This window comes from Eurypyga helias, unplaced genomic scaffold (genome assembly GCF_000690775.1).
Source record: "Eurypyga helias isolate BGI_N326 unplaced genomic scaffold, ASM69077v1 scaffold23247, whole genome shotgun sequence".
NCBI lineage: Eukaryota > Metazoa > Chordata > Aves > Eurypygiformes > Eurypygidae > Eurypyga > Eurypyga helias.
The window spans coordinates 11,129-30,046 of record NW_010262641.1 but is presented as its reverse complement, the minus strand read 5'-3'; the positions used below and the strand labels follow the sequence as shown (position 1 = coordinate 30,046).

Sequence of the window (18,918 nt, the reverse complement as noted above, 5' to 3'; positions counted from 1 at the left end):
AATTAGATCCCAGCTGCCTCCTCCTCTCCCCCGGCCTCCCCCCGCCCCGCAACTCAGGGGCCGTCTCCTAGCAGCCTCTCCTTCCCACGGCGGCCTCTGGGTCCGTTATCTCCGTCGGGAAGCAGAGAAAGTCTCCTGGACGTGTCCGCATTTCCAGGATCGGTGGGATAAGAGGGCTGGTGGTGGTTTCTAGCAACGGGTAGAGCCACCGCCCCCTGGCAGGTGTCGCCAGCTGCGCCGGTATAAAAGCGGGAGGGGATGTGTGCTCTCTCTTGGGTTGCTGAGGTGGAGAAGCTCTTTGGCATTGACTGGTTCTCTCTGCTAGCTTACAACTCCTCGCTGGGCAGGCAGTCTTCCCAACTCTAGTTAAAAAGTACTTCTGCAGGCAGTGACTAGCCATGAGCTTGTCTCACCTGAACCACAGAGCTGAGAGCCACTTTAGAGCTTCAGAGGAGCATGAACTGGAGGTAGTGGGGAAGAAAGCTTGGGACAATCCTGCTTACAATGGCTCTCCCTCTACTTCCTTGAAGATTCGAGCCATCTACAATCCCAAGTCCATCCTGGAGAATCCCTATGAGAACTTTGAAGAGATGGATCCGCTGCCCTACCAGAAAGACCAGAGCAAAGCTGTGGATAGGAAGACAAATCCTTTCCTCAAGTACTGCTTCTACATCTTCAGAGGCATCCGAGGTAAAGCTCTGATGTCTCACTAGAAAGGATTTACTAACTTGGAAAAAGCAATGGTACGCTGGGGCAAGGGTGGTGTGAGTGTGGGGCTGCAGCCAGTAGAAACCTCATAGTGTCTGTGTAACCCAGAAACCTTCTCAACATAGACTAGCATTACTCCAGAGATCATCTCTGACTGACCTGGAAGGGGCATTCTCATGCCGTGTGCCTTGCTGTAGCTCCAGGGTCAGTCCTGTTACCTTTCCTGCAAGGCAGGAGGTACAGGCAGATTTAGTGGTGTGCTCAGAGTCATGCAGTGCACCTGTTGGCAGAGCTCTGGATGGAGCTTATGTGTCCTGAACCTGCAGGAGCCGTCACTCTGGTGATGAAACTATTCTGTCTTTATGTGCATTTTCTAGATGGAGTGGTACTGGCCCCTGTGTTAGAGTAACATAAGAACTGATATCAAAGTCCACCAGAGAAAATCTTGTGCTGTCAGGACTGAAATGCAGAGACTAACAGGAATGTATCAAACAAGGCTTTGCCTGAAGACAGATGAAAGAAAAAGAGGCTAGTTTCTGATTTAAAAGACAAAGGGGAATGAAATATTATGTATTCAGAGACAATCACAATCCTGGGAGCAAGTTATGTCTCCTGTTAAGGATACAGTTCTGGGCAAGAGCATTTGTTGAATAGTTTCTTAAAGAAGGCATGAAGTCTTAATACTGTAAAAGCAGGGAAGATGAAGCAAGAAACTATATTTCTCATGGAAATTATCATTTTCTTGCCAATGTGTCTTTTCTTCCTGACTTGGAAGGCAAAAACCTTTCTCAGAGCTGTACCCTCTAACAGTACATGTGAGTTAAATAACAACATAGTGTTTCCTGAATTGCACAGCCCCTCTCTGATCAATTCTTTCTTGCTTGTCACTGCAGTTGCAGTCTAACACTATTAATTCACATGGAAGCCAGAGCTGAGGCTTTAGAGGTTTCTCCTGGCTAGGGAGCAATGCTGGGTGGGTGGGATGGGTAATGAGGGATTGCTCAGAGTCAGTACACCATTTATCTGTTTTATTCTGATATTCTTTCTTCTAGGCATTGTTTGAGACTTAAAAAGGTAAAACAAGTCCACACTTTTAATATTGAAATTCCATTTATGAGATGCCAGTGGTGAAATTGGGGCACACAAATGAAAATACCTGTCAGGACACTACAGCTTTTCCTTCTTCTATGACTGTTGCAGCAGTGTGTCCTGCCAGAAAAGGTGGCAAACAGGGGTGTAGGACAGATCAGAGCTGGGAAGATGAGGTCCAAAGGCCAGTGCAGTCAGAAGAAAGGTCTTAATCAGCCTCACAGAGGTGGGGACTTTTTCCTTGAAGAATTTGTGTCCTTCCTTTTGCGTTTTTACCAGGTGCTTGTTACTTTTCATTGTCTCTCCAAATATTGCTGGTTATCCTCCTCCCCTTCCATTTAATCACCTTAGTGTCTTACATAAAAAATGGATGTACTAAAGACAAGTCACTTAGCCAAGAACAGTTTGTGGGTTATTTTGCTTAAAAATTACATGTCCATAGCTCTTCAGGGGTACTGGTTATAGTTGGCTTATTGAGTTCCTTTCTCATCCTCGCCAGCTACTGGACTAGACTACCAGTGAGTAGCTGCTGCTCCTAGTGCCGCTGCTCAGGGCTGTTCCTCTCTAAACTGTGTCCAAGCAACTCTGTGTCCTCTGGTTCCTGCCTGTCTCCCAACTCAGCTGTTTCATGGCCAGCCTACAGACACATATTGGTGGGTAACTGGGTGCTACGGTCTGGGAGGAGGTAAATGAGACAATATCAGCCTGCTAACCCTGCCCAGCTGCTGGTCCTCGAGCCGTGATGTGGGAGGAGGTGAACGGGATGGCATCAGCCTGTTGACCCTGTGCAGCTGCTGGTCCTCAAGCCGTGAGGCTTTAGTGCTAAACAAGCTGTGGGGAAAGTAGGTCATCTGCCGAATCACTGTGAGAAAGAAAAACTGCCAATGTGGCAGCACAGGTGCGTTACGAAGAGGGACTATGGAAATTAGCAGGAGGAACTGTGGGGGAGGGAAACCGGGTATAAATAGAAGTGGTGGTTGCAAATAAAGTGGTCTCAGCATCTGCACTGATCTGTGTCTGTGCCTCGATATGCCACAGTACGGTGGCCGATGAGGGACACCGAGCTTCTCACTGCCTTTGGAAGAGGATCTCCATATGTACTCAAGACCGTGACCTAGTTACTCACCTGGGTCACAAGTCTGGTTTAAAAGCAACCTTGGACGATAATGTAGATGTTGCCATTAATTCTCACCAGTAACTTGTTACTAGCAGGAAGTCAAGAATATCAAACGAATAACATTGCCTGTTTTCTAAATGCTGAGGCTTTTTTCCTTATTTCCGCTTTGTGAGTGCTGGATGGTCATGCAAGGTGTCATAGGAAAGCCTGGATGTCTTCTAGTCTGAGTGTCCTACTCCTAATGTCATGTCCAAAACATCTGCATTTCCAAAGGGGTAGGTGGTACCAAAGGAGACACAGATGGGGACATCTTTATGTATGAGGTGGTGTAATTCCATGGCGCATTTCCCAATGAAACAACTGAAAACAAAGCTCAGCTGGTACAGTTTTACAATTACTGTATGCAGTCTGAAAGGGTACTGGACCAGCCTCACGGTACTCTAGGTATAACATTGGGCAAGTCTCTGAACCAACTTTTCAAGGATATTTGAGTGTTCCTGAGTATGCTTCTGTTCCCAAAGCAAAGAAAGTCTGTGCCTCTGTTCCTCTGTTCTGAACATGTTGATATTTGGTGCTCCCTGCCTCAGGGAAAAAAACCCCAACAAACTTGTTAAAATTTGCGATGTAGTCATATCTAGAGATGAAGGGGGTCACTTAAAAGTGACCTGAATGGATAGTTAGATTGTTTCCCCTTGTTTTTCTCTGTTGTGCAGATTCCTGTAGAACACGTGCTACTCCCTCTCGCACATGAGTTAATCCAGAAATTCTCCAGGTTCTCATTTCTGTTGCTGGTCTGGCATGTCAAGAACAGGCTACTGGTTTGTCCAGGACTGAGGGTGCATGCTGCAACAGTCGTTGTGGTAGCTGATGGTGCAAAAAGGTCTCTAATCAGCTGAGATGCCAAAGAGCTATCGAAAGGACAGGAACAAATCTGCACAGACCACTATACAACTTTTCCAGCTCCAAAGAAAAAAGCCCTTTGTCTTCTGCTAGAGATGACTTCAAACGTGTGGCCTTTGATCAGCTCTGATCCTGTCTCGCAGGAAGGTGATTACTGGGGATGGGCATCAGAGCTGAGCCCTCTAGGAGCTGCAGAAAGCAGCAAGACACTGGATATTATTGACATGGCTTCCATCACTGGGCTTTCAAGTAAAAGTTCTTAAGTCTTTCAACTTCAGAAGCATTTCAGAAGACACAACAGAAAGCCATTACAGAAAGAACAAACAAATACACTAATGGTATCAGGCAGTTCATCAAGCCCCAAGCATTTCTACTCCCTTCAAAGGAAGCATTTCTCTTTTTGATCAACACTGGTGACATTTAATGGGTTGCTTTCACTGCGTGAAGAAATCGGATCAGTAGCTGGTGTAATTGGCATAACTGTATTGAAGGCAGCAGCGCTGCTGAAGATAATTTGGCTCTAAATTTTATACTGAAAATATTGAGTTGGATTATTTGTTTGAGTCTTATGACCTGCAAGAAAAATCTGCAAGAGTTCTTAGGTAAGCAAGGGACAAATATTTGGGGCCTGATGGCTTAATATACACTAAGAGGACTAAGAGTTGTAAAGCTAACATCAGATGCAGTTCTGGTAGGGAAGTCCCGTCAGGTGACCTGTTGGCACATGAACAACTGAGATGAAATTTTGTGGTTTCAATCTTTGTGTGACAAAGACTGAATTTCTTCCCAGAATAAGCTGAAAAAGAGGCAGGAAAAGATCAGTCCATATTAAATCACTCTCCAATTTTCTGTTTGAGTTCAGCAAAATAAGAAAGGCAGCGCATATCAGTTTTGGTCAGCCCCAAAACTTTTGTTCAGGCAGGAATGGTTCTTTTTAGGTGTTTTTTTATCAGTAACAGTTATTTATCATAATTTTATAGCTCTTAGTCAAGTTTTGAAATGAAAAGTGGTTTTGCTTTGAAAATTGACAAAATATCCAACTCCCAACAGTGTTCTTTGGGAACAGGACTTCCACTTTTCACATGGCCTTTGAGAACAGCCATCAAAGCTCCTCTAATTTTTTTTTTTTTCCTCCACTCAACAGGTCTGTGGGGCACTACGCTGACTGAGAACACATCTGAAAACAGAGAGCTTTATGTGAAGACCACACTGCGAGAGCTGCTGGTCTATATTGTGTTCTTGGTGGACATCTGTCTGTGTAAGTGGCTGTTATATGTCATAGGTGCCTTTTCTGTGTGCAGCTTGAGGGGAACAATGTAAGGTCTTATTAGACTTTCTTACACTGTTGTAGGTGTCAAATGTATTGTGTATGCAGTCACTGCAGCAAGCAGGTGTGTCATTAGCCTTCAGAATAGCTGTTGCACACAGAAGTAAAACAACTGACAATTGCTCTAGACATAATTGATACTGGGTAGATTTAAGCAATATTTTCTGATCCACACTATCAGTTCTAGCCATCAACTCCACAGTCCTAGAGGAATCTGCCCAGGGTCTTCTCTTATTTTCACAGCAAATGTCCAAGACCCAGAGAACAGCTGTAGAAACTTTCTGGGTTCAAAGAAACAGGGTTCAGAGAGATTTGTCCCCTCTGAGACTGGAGGGGTGGCTGAGGTGATAAAGCAGATGGCAGCTCACCCTGTTGTTCTTGGTTGGATTTAATGTGTCCCTGTACTGAATGCTAATGGGGTATGTGTAGGTAAAACAATGGCTGTTTGCTTTTTGGGAAGGTTTGCTCATTATCACAAATGAGCACCTGTGGCATGGGACAGTGAAAAGGATGATATTTCACAGACCCTATAGCAGGAGAGATAGACAGACAATAGCAACCCTGAGTTACTATCACACTGGCCCAGGGAGACAGTGCTTCAGTCATTCTTCCTAAGGAACCAAGACACGCACACAGACGTATGTGTGGTCGCACACTGACTCATCCAGAAGTGTGGGGGGGGAAGTGTCTTGAATGTCAGCAGCTTTATTGTCATGGTACCCTTTCAACGGCAGGACATGTTCTCAGTGATCACCATGATAGATGCTTTTCTGCAGGAAAAAGCACTGGAGAATTGAAACAAGGTGTTCAGGGAAGTTAGAGCCTACTCCTGTTTGAGGTTTCTTGGTAGATGAGAACTTAACTGGAGCTTTCGTCTTGGAAAAATGGGGCAGTCTCTGTACCTTTAGGGATTCAGATCAGAACTTCAAAATACAGATCACGGACTTTGTTCTGAGAAAATTTCTTTCAGAAATTTGGTCTGAGGAAAAAATAGTTATCCAGGATGTTCAGTTGCATCATCCAATGGTCTTCTATGGCTTTTAAACTCTTATAATCTGTCAGTCAGTTTAAATTCTGGAATATCCAACAGGTAAGCTTGTAAATCCCTAAGAAAGCAAAAAGTAATATGATTAGCATTCCCAAGGTTTCTTCTCTTGTGCCTTGCTCAGCTTACATATGACAGTATAAGCTATACAGAAAGTGAATAGATACCTATATTTATATCAGGTTCAAATATTCAGGTATAAGGGAAGACCCTCCTCTTGTCTCTTCTCTTAGTGACATATGGAATGACAAGTTCCAATGCCTATTACTACACCAAAGTGATGTCTGAGCTCTTCCTGCAGACCTCTATGGACGGCCGTGTCTCTTTCCAGTCCATTGGCAGCATGGCTGACTTCTGGGTGGTGAGTACAAGTGTGGCCCAGCATAGGGAGCCCTGGAAATCTCTGCTAGACTGGGATACTTAGTTCCCTCTGAAAGTGCTACCCTAGTGCCTTCAGCAAGGAATTTTGCTGCCTCAAGCTTTTGCCAGTTACTAGCAATAGTTACAATACCATTTGCATGCAAAATATCAACCCATTTAAAATATAACTTATCTTTCTGAGCACTGTGGCCAGAACGCTGGCTAGGCTAAGTGTTGTGTGTGCCCAGAGGAGTCCGTTCCCCAGAAACTTACCAAGCTAGACAGTCAGAACATAACAAAGAGAAATTGCTGGGATATGATGCTCATTGCACCGATAGGGAGTACTGGCCAGGAGAGGCAAAGTGATTTACTCCAGGCTTCCTTGTGGTAGAAATGGCTTTGAATCCTACAGTCCAATGTCTTAATTCTGGTGTCTTAGTGATATGCCCATGGTGGTTTAATCCCCACCAGTGACCAAGTACCTCACAGCTGCTTGCTGACCTTCTCCCTCCCCCTGTGGAGTAGGAGAATCAGAGGAAAGGACAATGAAACTCATGTGTTGAGATAAGAACAATTTAACAATTGAAAATAAATGAAATTCAATAATGTCACCAATAATACTAACAATACAATTATATATTTTATATATTTAATACTTAATAATAAAACTAATATCACTACTAATAATGCATAATGAAGATAATAGTACCTCTACTACTACTAATAATAATATGTAGTGGAAATAATGGAGCAGAAGACAAACGATGCAACTGCTCACTACTCGCTGGCCAATGTCCAGCCAGTGCCTGAGTAGTGAGAGCCAGAGCCTAAGACCCAAATCCAGAGCAAGAGCAAGAGTGACCGAGAGAGACATGAGGCCCATCCCCAACTTACATACTGAGAATGATGTTTTAGGCAATAAAATATCCCTTTGATCAGTTTGGGTCAGCTGTCCTGGCTGTTTCCCCTCCCAGCCTCTTGTAGAGAAAAAAATGGGAACACAGGGGTACAGGGTCAGAAACTAAAGAAGTCCTTGACTTGAGATAAACATTCCTTAGCAACAACCAAAACCATTAGTATGTTATCAATATTCTTCTCAGCACAACTAAAACATAGCCTCCTACTAGCTACTTTGAAGGAAATTAACCCTATCCCAACTAAAACCAGCACAAAGCCTGTGTCCGTTTTCATGGGCAATTGTGGGAACAAGCATACTTGACTTGCCTGTGAGTCATGCCTGGGCTTGTCTGATGTAGAGAGTATTTATGAAGAAGCTGGATTAAGCTTTGCACTTTTTTCAAATGGCCAAAGAGGGGAAGTTGTCTGGAGTCTACACATTTCTGTCAAAGAACTGGTGATGGAATAATATGGGCTACAGTGAAAGTTGTTGAAATATTGCAACCACTGATCTCTGAGAGTCAGATGGAAATTGTTTTTCAGTCAGCTTTGTCTTTTCCTGCTGTATTAAAGAAGTAAAATGAACGATGGCATTATTGTTTCCCCACTGTTTCCAGGGTACTGGCACACCTACCCTTTTCATAAATCACACATCATGCCAAGACAATTTATTAAGACTTGTGCTCACTGATGTGGAAGGTACCAAGAGGCTTGCAGGGCTCTTCACTAACCCAACAAGGTGCAGGAGCCATATTACAGGCCTATGAGACGCCAACAAGGTCCCTGCTGCCCAGCATCCCTCCTCTACCCTGTGGCTCCACCAGCCCTGGTCTTTCCCCTCCTTAGTTTATATCCCACGCAAGCTTCTACTACTTTCCTACTTGGGGAGTAGAGAGAGGTGGGTCAGGTCTTACTATCACAAGCGCAGGCCAAGAAAATTCCTCTGACATGTGGGCTATGAAGAAGTTGTTCTCCCATCCCTCTCTTGCAGTATGCACAAGGCCCCCTTCTGGATAATCTTTACTGGACAAAGTGGTACAACAACGAGTCCCTAGCAGCACATGGTACCCAGTCATACATCTATTACGAGAACCTGCTGCTGGGTGTCCCACGCATGCGACAACTGAAGGTGAAGAACAATTCCTGTGTGGTCCATGATGACTTCAAGGAGGAAATTTCAGGTTGTTATGATGTATACTCAGAAGAAAAGGAGGAAAGGGTCTCCTTTGGACTCATCAATGGAACGGCGTAAGTCCATCTTCTGCTGTTCAGGATTAGAAAAATTTGTGATTGATTTGTTTGTTTGTTTGTTTTTCCTTTGTTGCCCCAAATTAGTTTCTTCTAGTTAAAATAAGATCTGCTGAGCCACAGGATGCCAGGGTTGAGGTTTTCACATACAGCTGGAATTCCCCATGCAGTCCATGGCAGCAAGTTCTTTTTGTGTATCAATAAGGTTAAGTGTCTCTTTGAGGAAAAGCACAACAGAATGTGAGTTGCAGAGTGGGACCTGTTGGGAAAGCCATGAAAAATCCAGTGGAGGATTAGGTAGAAACTGTTGTCTTTTTTAAGAGGATGAGGACAAATACAGACCTTTTGGACCAGATCTATCAAATGGATGATGCTATCTGCTTCCCTCCTGGATTTCAGGAGAGAAGGGAGTGCATCTCTCATCTTGAAAATCTCTTTCTCTATAATAATGTGAGGTACCTGCAGTTTAATAACCCTTTGCTTGCTGCATGAGTCTTGCTCTGTGAACAGCAAGCTATTATTCATAAGGAAATATGAGTCCAAGGGTGTTCTAAGCAGAGGGTTATGTGTAACGTAGTAGAAGGCCATACAGCTGATCCTGGGAGTAACCTTCATGCAAACAAGACTGTGGCATAGCTAACGAGCCTGCAGAATTTTCCCTCCATAGGATTTCAAGTGTTGTGTCACTGCTGGGAAGCACTCCATCAGAAATCTATCAGTAATGAAGAATTGATACAGGCTCAGATTTGGAATAGGAATTAAGTGCCATCTCATTAGTTAAAAACTGCTCTGTCCCTTGGAGATATATTCTAATTTCTCCTGGCTACAAGGTTATATCCAAGCCTGGGGTGGTGATGCCTTTGTCTATGGCTTGTCTGTTGCAGGTGGAGATACCATTCTGAGGATGAGCTGGGTGGCTCATCTCACTGGGGAAGACTAACCAGTTACAGTGGGGGAGGATACTACATAGACCTCAAATTGACCAGAGAAGAGAGTGCTGAAGCCCTGCAAGTCCTGAAGGAGAAGCTGTGGCTGGATCGGGGGACACGAGTTGTCTTCATTGATTTCTCTGTGTATAATGCAAATATCAATCTGTTCTGCGTTCTGAGGTAAGAGGAGTCCCACTTAATATTCTCTTTCCTCTTGCTTATTCCTCAGTGCCTGTGGTGGGTTGACCGTGGCTGGATGCCATGTGCCCACCAAGTGGCTTTATTACTCCTCTCTTTAGCAAGATGGGGCAGGGGAGAAAATAAGATGGAAAAAACTTGTGGGTCAAGATGAGGGCAGTTTAATAAAGCAAAAGGAAAGGCCTCGCATGGAAGCAAATGAAAACAAAGTATTTGTCCTCTACTTCCCAAGAGCAGGTGTTGTCCAGCCACTTCCCTGGGAGTAAGGCTTCAGTATGTGTAGCAGTTGCTCCAGAAGACAAACATTGTAAGAATGAATTCCACCCCTCCTCCTCCTTTCTCTGAGCTTTTATTGCTGAGCAGACATCATATGGTACGGAATACCCCTTTGGTCAATTTGGGTCAGCTGGCCTGGCTGTGTTCCCTCCAAGGATCTTGCCCACCCCGCCTGCTGTTGAGGGGGGAAGGTTGGAGAGACAGCCTTGATGCTGCCCGAGCACAGCTCAGCAGTAGCTAAAAGACAGGTGTGTTATCAACACCCTTCTGGCTACCAAGGCAAAGCACAGCACTAGGAGAGCTGCTGTGGGGAAAATGAACTCCACCTCTGCCAGACACAATACAGTACCACAGTTTCTTAAAATGCAAATATTTTAACGCAGTCCACCAGGGCTGGAGGGCTGAGTGGTGTCTGTAGGTGTTGCATAGATTACCAGTAAGACTTGTGCTCCTGACGTAACCAGTTACACTTCACCTTTCACCGTTTCCTGTCATGGGTAGTGAAGCAATAGAGATAAGGCTGCATAAACACAGGCACAACCACTCATGGTCTGGTGGATAGCTCATGCTCAGGTTTGATGCCCCTCAAAATTACCCAAAAGCCTCCCTCCCCCTGTTGTAATTATCAGAGGTTTCTGTCCCTTTCAAGGTTAGTGGTTGAGTTTCCAGCCACTGGTGGTGCGATTCCCTCCTGGCAAATCCGGACGGTCAAACTTATACGATATGTCAGTGCGTGGGACTTCTTCGTTGTTGCCTGTGAAATTGTCTTCTGTGTCTTCATCTTCTACTATGTGGTGGAGGAGATTTTGGAGCTGCGTATCCACAAGCTTCAGTACTTCACGAGCATCTGGAACATCCTGGATGTGCTTGTCATTCTGGTGAGAATCCTTGCACACTTTCTTGGGGGGAGCGATGGCAGAGAGGTACTGCCAAGAGCCAAAACAAATGAAGGAATGGGGTAAACTGGTCTAGATAAGACAAGAGCTGCCACATGTTTTGCTCCAATAGCAAAATGAACTAGCTGAGTAAATGCCCACATGCTCAGCTCTCAGCTGCTTGGAGAAAATTCTTTCCTTAGAGATGCCTGAGAAGCTGTGAAGTCAGGGCATCACTTGGTGCATTAAGCCCTTATTTCCATCCTCCATCAGTAGACTGCAGTTGTTAAGTGTGATACCAAGGAATTCTGCGACACTTAAATTTCTGTGCAAAGCATAGACACAGTGGTCACTGCAGACTCTTCCTCTTTACAGCTCTCCATCGTTGCTATTGGGTTTCACATCTTTCGCACCATCGAGGTGAACAGGCTGTTGGGAGAATTACTGAAACACCCTGACACCTACGCGGACTTTGAGTTCCTGGCATTCTGGCAGACCCAGTACAACAATATGAATGCAGTCAACTTATTCTTTGCCTGGATCAAGGTATTGTAGTGGGTCTGGGAGATGCTAGGCCTCCCCTATCAGACCCCTTCCTCTAGACGGCCTGGGGGTTGGCTCTTTCCTCCCTCTGAATGAAGGTAATAGCTATGTAACAGAGAAGGATTTTCCTTGAAGTCATATGCTCTGTTTTGCAGTAAATTCAGACAGCTTTTCACCCTGCGTTCTGAGTTGAGAGGGAGATGAGCTCTGACGTTATGGTGTAAAAGTGGTTTTAGAAAATGCTAAGTACTATACAACTTTGTCTGTCCTGTACTGTTTTAGTATTTTGGAGGATAATCTGGAAAACCATGTTTTCCTTTCACAATAGCCACCCAACAACTGGAAATGACTCATCTGTTGGCATGGACTTTGCATTTCAACTAAATGGCATGGTGGAAAGCCACACCAGACTTGAGGTGTCTAAAGACACTTGCCCTCATAGCAGTCCCTCTTTATATTTTCCTTTGTCAGAGGGAACAAAGTCATATGTTTATGATCCCACATGAAGATGGTGGCACACCTGGGACAAATATCCTGAACACTAAGCCACCGTTCCCCTAGTCTAGCTGTTTTCTCGGTGCTTTGGTACTATAGTGAATCTCTTGCCTTAAGTATGCACATATATAAGAGAGACTAAAGTAGCTGATGGTTTGAACTAACTTTGACCCTGTTTTTTCCTCTTGCAGATATTCAAGTATATTAGCTTTAACAAAACAATGACCCAGCTCTCCTCCACTCTGGCACGTTGTGCCAAGGACATCCTGGGCTTTGCCATTATGTTCTTCATTGTCTTCTTTGCCTATGCCCAGCTGGGTTACCTCCTTTTTGGGACTCAGGTGGAAAACTTCAGTACCTTTGTTAAATGCATGTAAGTGTATAAGTCAGAACCATGTTTCCATCATTTATTTAATCATAAGAACTTTAATTTCCTCCCAGCTTCTCCCAGATGCAAATCTGAATGTCAATCAGACCCCTGTTGTATCTCATTGTAATAAAGCCACAATGGTTAATAAGTTGCTCCTGGTTCTTCAGCTGTGACGTCTTCATGGACAGAAGAACACTGTGAGAAAATTATGGGTTATGAACAGATTTTTTGGTTGTCTGCTGTTTATCAGCAGGCATGTGAATAGCTGATCCTACCAGACAGAGAATCCTTGCAGCCCTACATTTTAATGGAAATCCCAGCCTTTTCATGGGAGTGTTTAGTGAGAAGTTTTAGTTTGTCAAAGCCTAGACAGCTTTTCCTTGTTAGGTACACCAAGGATACTCAACATGCAGAGTGGTTAAATATCCTCCTGCAGAAAAATATCATAGCTCATAAATTGGGACAATGGAAACCAAAGAAGAGGAAGCAATGCCATATTCTTTTTCTTTAGGCCTGGAAAACATTCCCAGTTCCCAAAATAGTTCAAATGTAAGCAATCTGAAATGGAGGTTTGCATTTCTCAGGATTTTCAGGCTCTGTGCTCTTAAGGTCCTTGTCCCTACACATTGCTTCACAGTCTGTCTGTCATTCTGTCTGTCTTTTTTTTTTTTTTTGGTCTGTCTTCCTCTCCTCCAGCTTCACCCAGTTTCGGATCATTCTTGGTGATTTTGACTACAATTCCATTGACAATGCCAACAGGGTCCTTGGACCTATTTACTTCGTCACCTATGTGTTCTTTGTTTTCTTTGTGCTTCTGGTAAGCAAAAAAGTCCTCCTTGCCCTTGTAATGACAGCTGTGTTTGAGAGACCCCTCCTGATAATCCCTGAGTTAGGTGCAGTGAAAATGCTTAGAGGGAAAGGAAGGTTCTGTTATGATAGCTTTGCAGTGCAAATAGACCGAAGTAGAAAAAGAGCACATCATTGCAACTGGGGATTTGAAGATCAGGGCAATTAAGGGCCATATTCACGTCCTTTAAGCTGAAGACTAAAACTGACTGGGAATACCTGTGATGTAGTAGCTGAATTCAAGGGGATCAGTTCAGCTGCAATGTAGCAGGCAGTGAAGAAAGAAAGCATGGGGGGCAGACTCTGGCTGTCTAAGTAATGGATGCAGGGGGATGCTCATAATGACCAGGTTATTAATACTCAGTGCTATGAATCGAAGTGTAACCTAAGATATCTTCCAGGAGATGCTATCAAAAGTGGTATTTGAGCTGGGAATGAATGTACCTTGGACCACTGCTTTAAATGCAAGGACCTCCTCCACAGTGAGAAAGCACTGTGGCTGAAGTGGGCTTTCCCTTTGCTCACTTTAGTCTGCCCAAGGGAGACCCCATGTGGAAACAGCTCCTTGTTAAACTGGGCCCTGCACAGCTATATCTGCCTCTTGATGCTTCAGCTGCTGGAGCAGGCAAGGTGCCTTTTGCTTATTCATCTCTCTTCTCCTTTTTCTAGAACATGTTTCTGGCCATCATCAATGACACCTACTCAGAAGTCAAGGAGGAGCTTTCAAGCCAGAAGGATGAGCTGCAGCTCTCTGACATCTTGAAGCAGGTGATGAATAGTGAAAGCTGTGTTACTTTCTCGCTAAATGCTGAAACCTTTTCTGGAAGTCCCCAACCTACTAGAGAATTCACTAGACAAAAACAGTGGTTGCCAACTCCAGATTCACCTTCTTGGTTCACACAGGAATTACAGTTCCTTTCTGGGATAAATCAGCTCCTAGATCCTTTGGCAATGGGAAGATGAGAAAGCAGGGATTGAGGGAATCCTGTTACTTGAGCATGCTGGGAGTGTTTCTGAAAGATTTCTTTTTCCCAGGACAGAATCTAGACAAAGCTCTTTTAGTCCTTGATAGAGCATACTTTGATCAATAAAATAGCAGGTCCTATTTTGCTACGCTCAGCATGTTACAGTGGTGCAAATCTAGTGAGTACATCTGGATTTCCCTTGGGCAAATTCCAGAAAAAAACTTGGAAATTTATAACTCTATGCTGTGGGGTGAATCTTTGTCACTTTGAAGGCATGATCCTAGTTTAGAGATGGGACTCATTCAGCAATATTACATTTTTGCTTCTGGAAAGCTGTATTATTTAGCGTCTGCTCACCCATACTGCACTGTCTACTCTGCCTTATTTTTCACTGTTCTATCTGCATTATTCTGCCTCTGCACCTTCGATAACAGAGCTACAACCGGACACTCACGAGGCTGAAGCTGAAGAAGGAGCAGATTTCTGATGTGCAGAAAACACTGCAGAATGGAACAAAAGAACTGGACTTTGAAGACTTCAAGAACAGCTTGAAGGAGTAAGTAATACAGCTTGAAGGATGCCCACTTATCCCTTTCTCTTGATCATACGAGTAATTTAAATGCCCTGGTTTTCAAGGCTGGGAGACCAGTTAGCTCAGATATGGGCAATGTAAAACTCAACTTTTTTTTTTTTAAATCTTATTTCTTCACATGTTTATTCTCCTGTTCTAAATCGGTTTGTGTTGCTATCTCTTTTTAAAACTGAAGATCCAAAATATGTTTAGATTTGTCACTGGCAGGAGGAAACAATGCATTGATTTCAGAATGTGTGTTCCCGCACTGTTAGAGCCTAACAGTGTAATTCAGTGCCTTGAGCTTTCCCTTTCTATTCTTTTGCAGACTGGGCCATGCAGACCATGAGATCACAGCGGCCTTCTCCAGGTTTGACAAAGATGGCAACCGCATCCTTGATGAAGAGGAGCAGCAGCAGATGAAACGTGACCTAGAGGCAAAAAGGGTAAAAAAAAAAAAAAAGAAAAAAAGGGGGCAAGGAAAACCCTTCGTTTGTTTGAGGTCACTCCAAAGTGGCCTCAGGAATCTTTGGGTTTGTGATATACACTAAGCAGGCAACTCAAATACTGTTCCAAATCTGCCTGGACAGCAGCTTGAGTATATCACTCCCCATGAAGCTCTGTTATTCACAGTCAAGCTGACACAGAGTTAGTATCCAACTTTACAGGAGTTTCTTTATCTATCTTCTAGGTTGCTCTGAATACAGAAATTGAAAATCTGGGGAAATCCTATGGTGACAACAACCTGGATGAGAATCTGATCCATGTGGAAGCAAGGAATAACCATGCCAATAAGGCCAGCTGGGTCTCCAAAGAAGAGTTCCAAGTGTATGTTTGTGCTGGCAGTAGTTTTTAATCCCTCTGGAAATGAGGGGTCTGATTCCCTGCTGCTTCCTTCCATGATGTAACTGTTTACACTGGTGCTGAGCAGTTTCAGTAAGATCCTGTCCCTTTTTACCTTGCACACGTGTAAATGAGCACATCAAGAGAGAACAGGGACAGTTCTTGTAATGTAGTTTCCTTGTTCCTATGAAAAATTGGATTAAGAAATTTTGCTTTCTGCCTCTTGAATAACCTCTGCCACCGTCAGCTGGCCACAGGAAATATGTTGTCATGCTTCAGGTCAGAAGGTAGCCTGGATAACTGGGCCAAGGGAAGTTGATACCTTTACAGAAGATCATGTGGGAATAAATATCCTCCATTTATAGCCTAGTTGGCCTTCATCCCCCAGGTCTGAGAATAACACTTGGCTGTTTCTTCCACAGGGGGAGCAGGGAATAAATATAGCACAGAGAATCAGGAGATCCTGATTCTGCTTCTGAGAAACACTAAACAATTTGCACAGGGCCACATCAAAGGAGAAGCAGGTTCAATATTTAATGATGGGATAATATTGTGATCTTAACTGTTTGGGATCCATCCTAAGCAGAATCACTGATTGCAGATAAAACCACAGTGTAGCAGGGGGTTATGCCTTCAGTGGGTATGAATCAGTTCTCTGATGTGGAGCATTCACCCTTGTTTGAGGTCTAGCCTGTTGTCCATAAGATTTCTGCTGCAAGTCCTGCTGTTCATCACAAGAAAAATTGTCTCCATGTCTTCCCCAGCCTCCTGCAACGTGTGCTGCAGCTGGAACTGTCCATTAACAGCATTGGCTCCAAAATCGATGCAGTGGTGAACAAGCTAGACATACTGGAAAGACATAAGCTGAAGAGGAAGGACCTCTTGGGCAAGCTGCTGGATAGTGTTAGCAAGGTTGGTAGCCCTCCACCATGAATTTGAACCAGCTTCAGGGTAGGTGACCAGCCCTGCGATGTGAATGGACCTGGTACCTTTGCTTTCCCAGTCCTCATTGATGTAAGACAAAAAGGGTTGGGAACAGTCAGCATTTTGCATGATCAAGCCTCTTCTGTTTAAGCACAGTGACAAAAAGCTTCTGGCTTTCATGCCCGCCAAGTTAACCATAGTACCCTTAAACACACTTTCCAGCTCCTTTGATGCTAAGCTCATTCCTGGGGTAGTGGATGCAATTCTGTCGTCTTCAGTTTCTTTGCACCCACTTATCCTCAGATGTCAAAGATCATACTGCCCTTCCCAGCAAGCGTAGCTCATGATAGTGTTTTGGACTGTGATCTTAACATCTTTCCTGTGGATTACTGATCTCTCATGAGATGTAAGATTGTGAGTGGTGTGCTCTTAGCACCTCATTGCAGACTTGCGATTTATGCCAAAGCCTGCCTGTACTCAGTCAACCAGCATATTTTGGGTCTTCAGCTTTAAAGTCAAAGGCAGAAAGGCATGCAGGAGCCCTGTCATCACTTTATGTCTTTCTTACCGAGAATAGTCCAACGGCACACAATGACCTAGCTGAGTCAGAAAGAAGCCCCTCTCTTTCTCAGAATAGTTTTGTGATCCCTTCCCATCTCAAAGAATACTTCGAAGGGTCCTACTTCTCATGTGAACATGCCCAAAAGATTATAGGAATGTTTGCTTGCAGATTTGCTTTCCCCTGGGATTTCTGTGAATGCCCTTGTAGAGGGAGAAAAGGAATGACTAATGCTTTGAATCTACATTCATCAGTGTATTGCAGCAGTGTATTAGATCTTTAATAGGCAGGCAGGTTGTACTAATTTCTGGAAGAATATGGGAGGATATCATGCACACCTCGTCTCCCTTCTGGAGGGTTGCTAGAGTTCTTGGTAGCTTGCTAACAATGCAGGTCACTCTTTCTTCTGGTTCACAGGAGGAAGAATCCAGTCAGGAAGAGCTGCTCCCCCAGAGCCTAGACCAGCTGGGGAAAGAAGAAACAGAAAGCTGGGGAATGGAAGACTTACGGGGAAACAATCTGAGTGGCCACTCTTCCCAAAATGGGGTCTACCCTGTCTTGCCCAGGTCAAGTGTGCCAGGATCTCAGGTGCCCAAGAACATCCAGCTGCAGTCTGACGTGCGCTTCTAGAGAACAACCCAGTACTCCCAGTTTGCTTCCCACAGTATTAAGCTACTGTCAGTTGTTTCCCCACTGCTAAAAACATCAGAACAGCTAGACACAGATACCACTGTTGCCAGGAACTGCCCCTGTATCTCTGGAGTAGGTAGAACTTTGGAATCGGGTATTGTATTAGGTTTCTGCCTCTGAACCAGCTGGTGCAATGTCTTTTTTTTCTATCCTTTCTGATAGAGACCCCAGAAGCCTGTCAACACTTATGTCCAGTGTGGCACATTGCCACTTGTTCCTAACACACAATTGTCTGCAGGACAAAGATGTGGTCATCATGTAAACAAAGAAGAATATAATAATTAGTGTGAGATGGAAAGGAGAAACTTTGGTTATTTGTGTCTACCTGATTTCCAGCAGTTTTTTTTTCTGTTGCAGTTTGTTTCCAGAACACTTTGGTAACCCTTTCTGTTCCTCAGATTCAGATGTTGAGAAAAGAGGATACAAACACTTTACCCTGGATAACTAAAATGAGAGCTGAGAGTAGAGCTGGAATATCATAAGCAGAGAAGCAGTTGTTACTAGTTAGAGTCTGAGGTCTGATTGTTAGAGAACAGACCTCTGGTTATATGGTTTCTAACGCAGATGTTGACACCAAGAAATCCATTTATGTTGCCTATTTTCACACTCCTTAAATTGCGTTTCAAGGTACTTTACAGAATCAGCACCATATGTACAAAGTCGTGATACTTGTCATTTTTGTAAAGGAAATAATTTTGTTTGCTGTTGTGGGTGCTGACACCTTTTCGGTTTAGGAATACTGTGAAACTGAGATGAATGTTAGTTTTTCAATCACATGCAAAATACTTATTTTCCAGGCATTTTTCACTTTTCTGAGACTTCTCTTTCCTCGTAGTTGGTACAGACTATTACAGCTATTACAGTACCACTGTAAATGCATTTGAAATATCTTAATCACTCGTATTCTACGTAGTTAACCTCAAATAGGCACTGTAGGTTTAAAGCTGATGGAAATCTGAGTTGTCTCAGATCACTGCTAACAACACATATTAATGCTACCCTATTTAGTGTGCTGTGCAGTGATAGGTTTAGTGGGGATGTCATGCAGTGACATTTTATATTGCTGTCTCTTCAAGATGGATGTGTCACTGTGTTCTGGGGGAAAGCCTCCCTGGGAATATCTGAAGGATCTCAGGATTAGGA

The 18,918-nt window shown here is 43.9% G+C and overlaps 1 protein-coding gene across 1 annotated transcript; it reads left to right on the top strand.

Annotated features, from left to right (window-relative positions):
• Positions 1-398: 398 nt before the first annotated feature.
• PKD2L1 (polycystic kidney disease 2-like 1) lies at positions 399-17,715 on the top strand. The gene is made up of 15 exons (XM_010155807.1): positions 399-690; positions 4,959-5,072; positions 6,420-6,547; positions 8,435-8,691; positions 9,576-9,800; positions 10,744-10,972; positions 11,345-11,515; positions 12,199-12,380; positions 13,074-13,194; positions 13,893-13,991; positions 14,623-14,744; positions 15,088-15,205; positions 15,451-15,587; positions 16,367-16,514; positions 17,503-17,715. The coding sequence occupies exons 1-15, from the start codon at positions 399-401 to the stop codon at positions 17,713-17,715; spliced, it is 2,556 nt and encodes an 851-aa protein (XP_010154109.1).
• Positions 17,716-18,918: the final 1,203 nt, after the last annotated feature.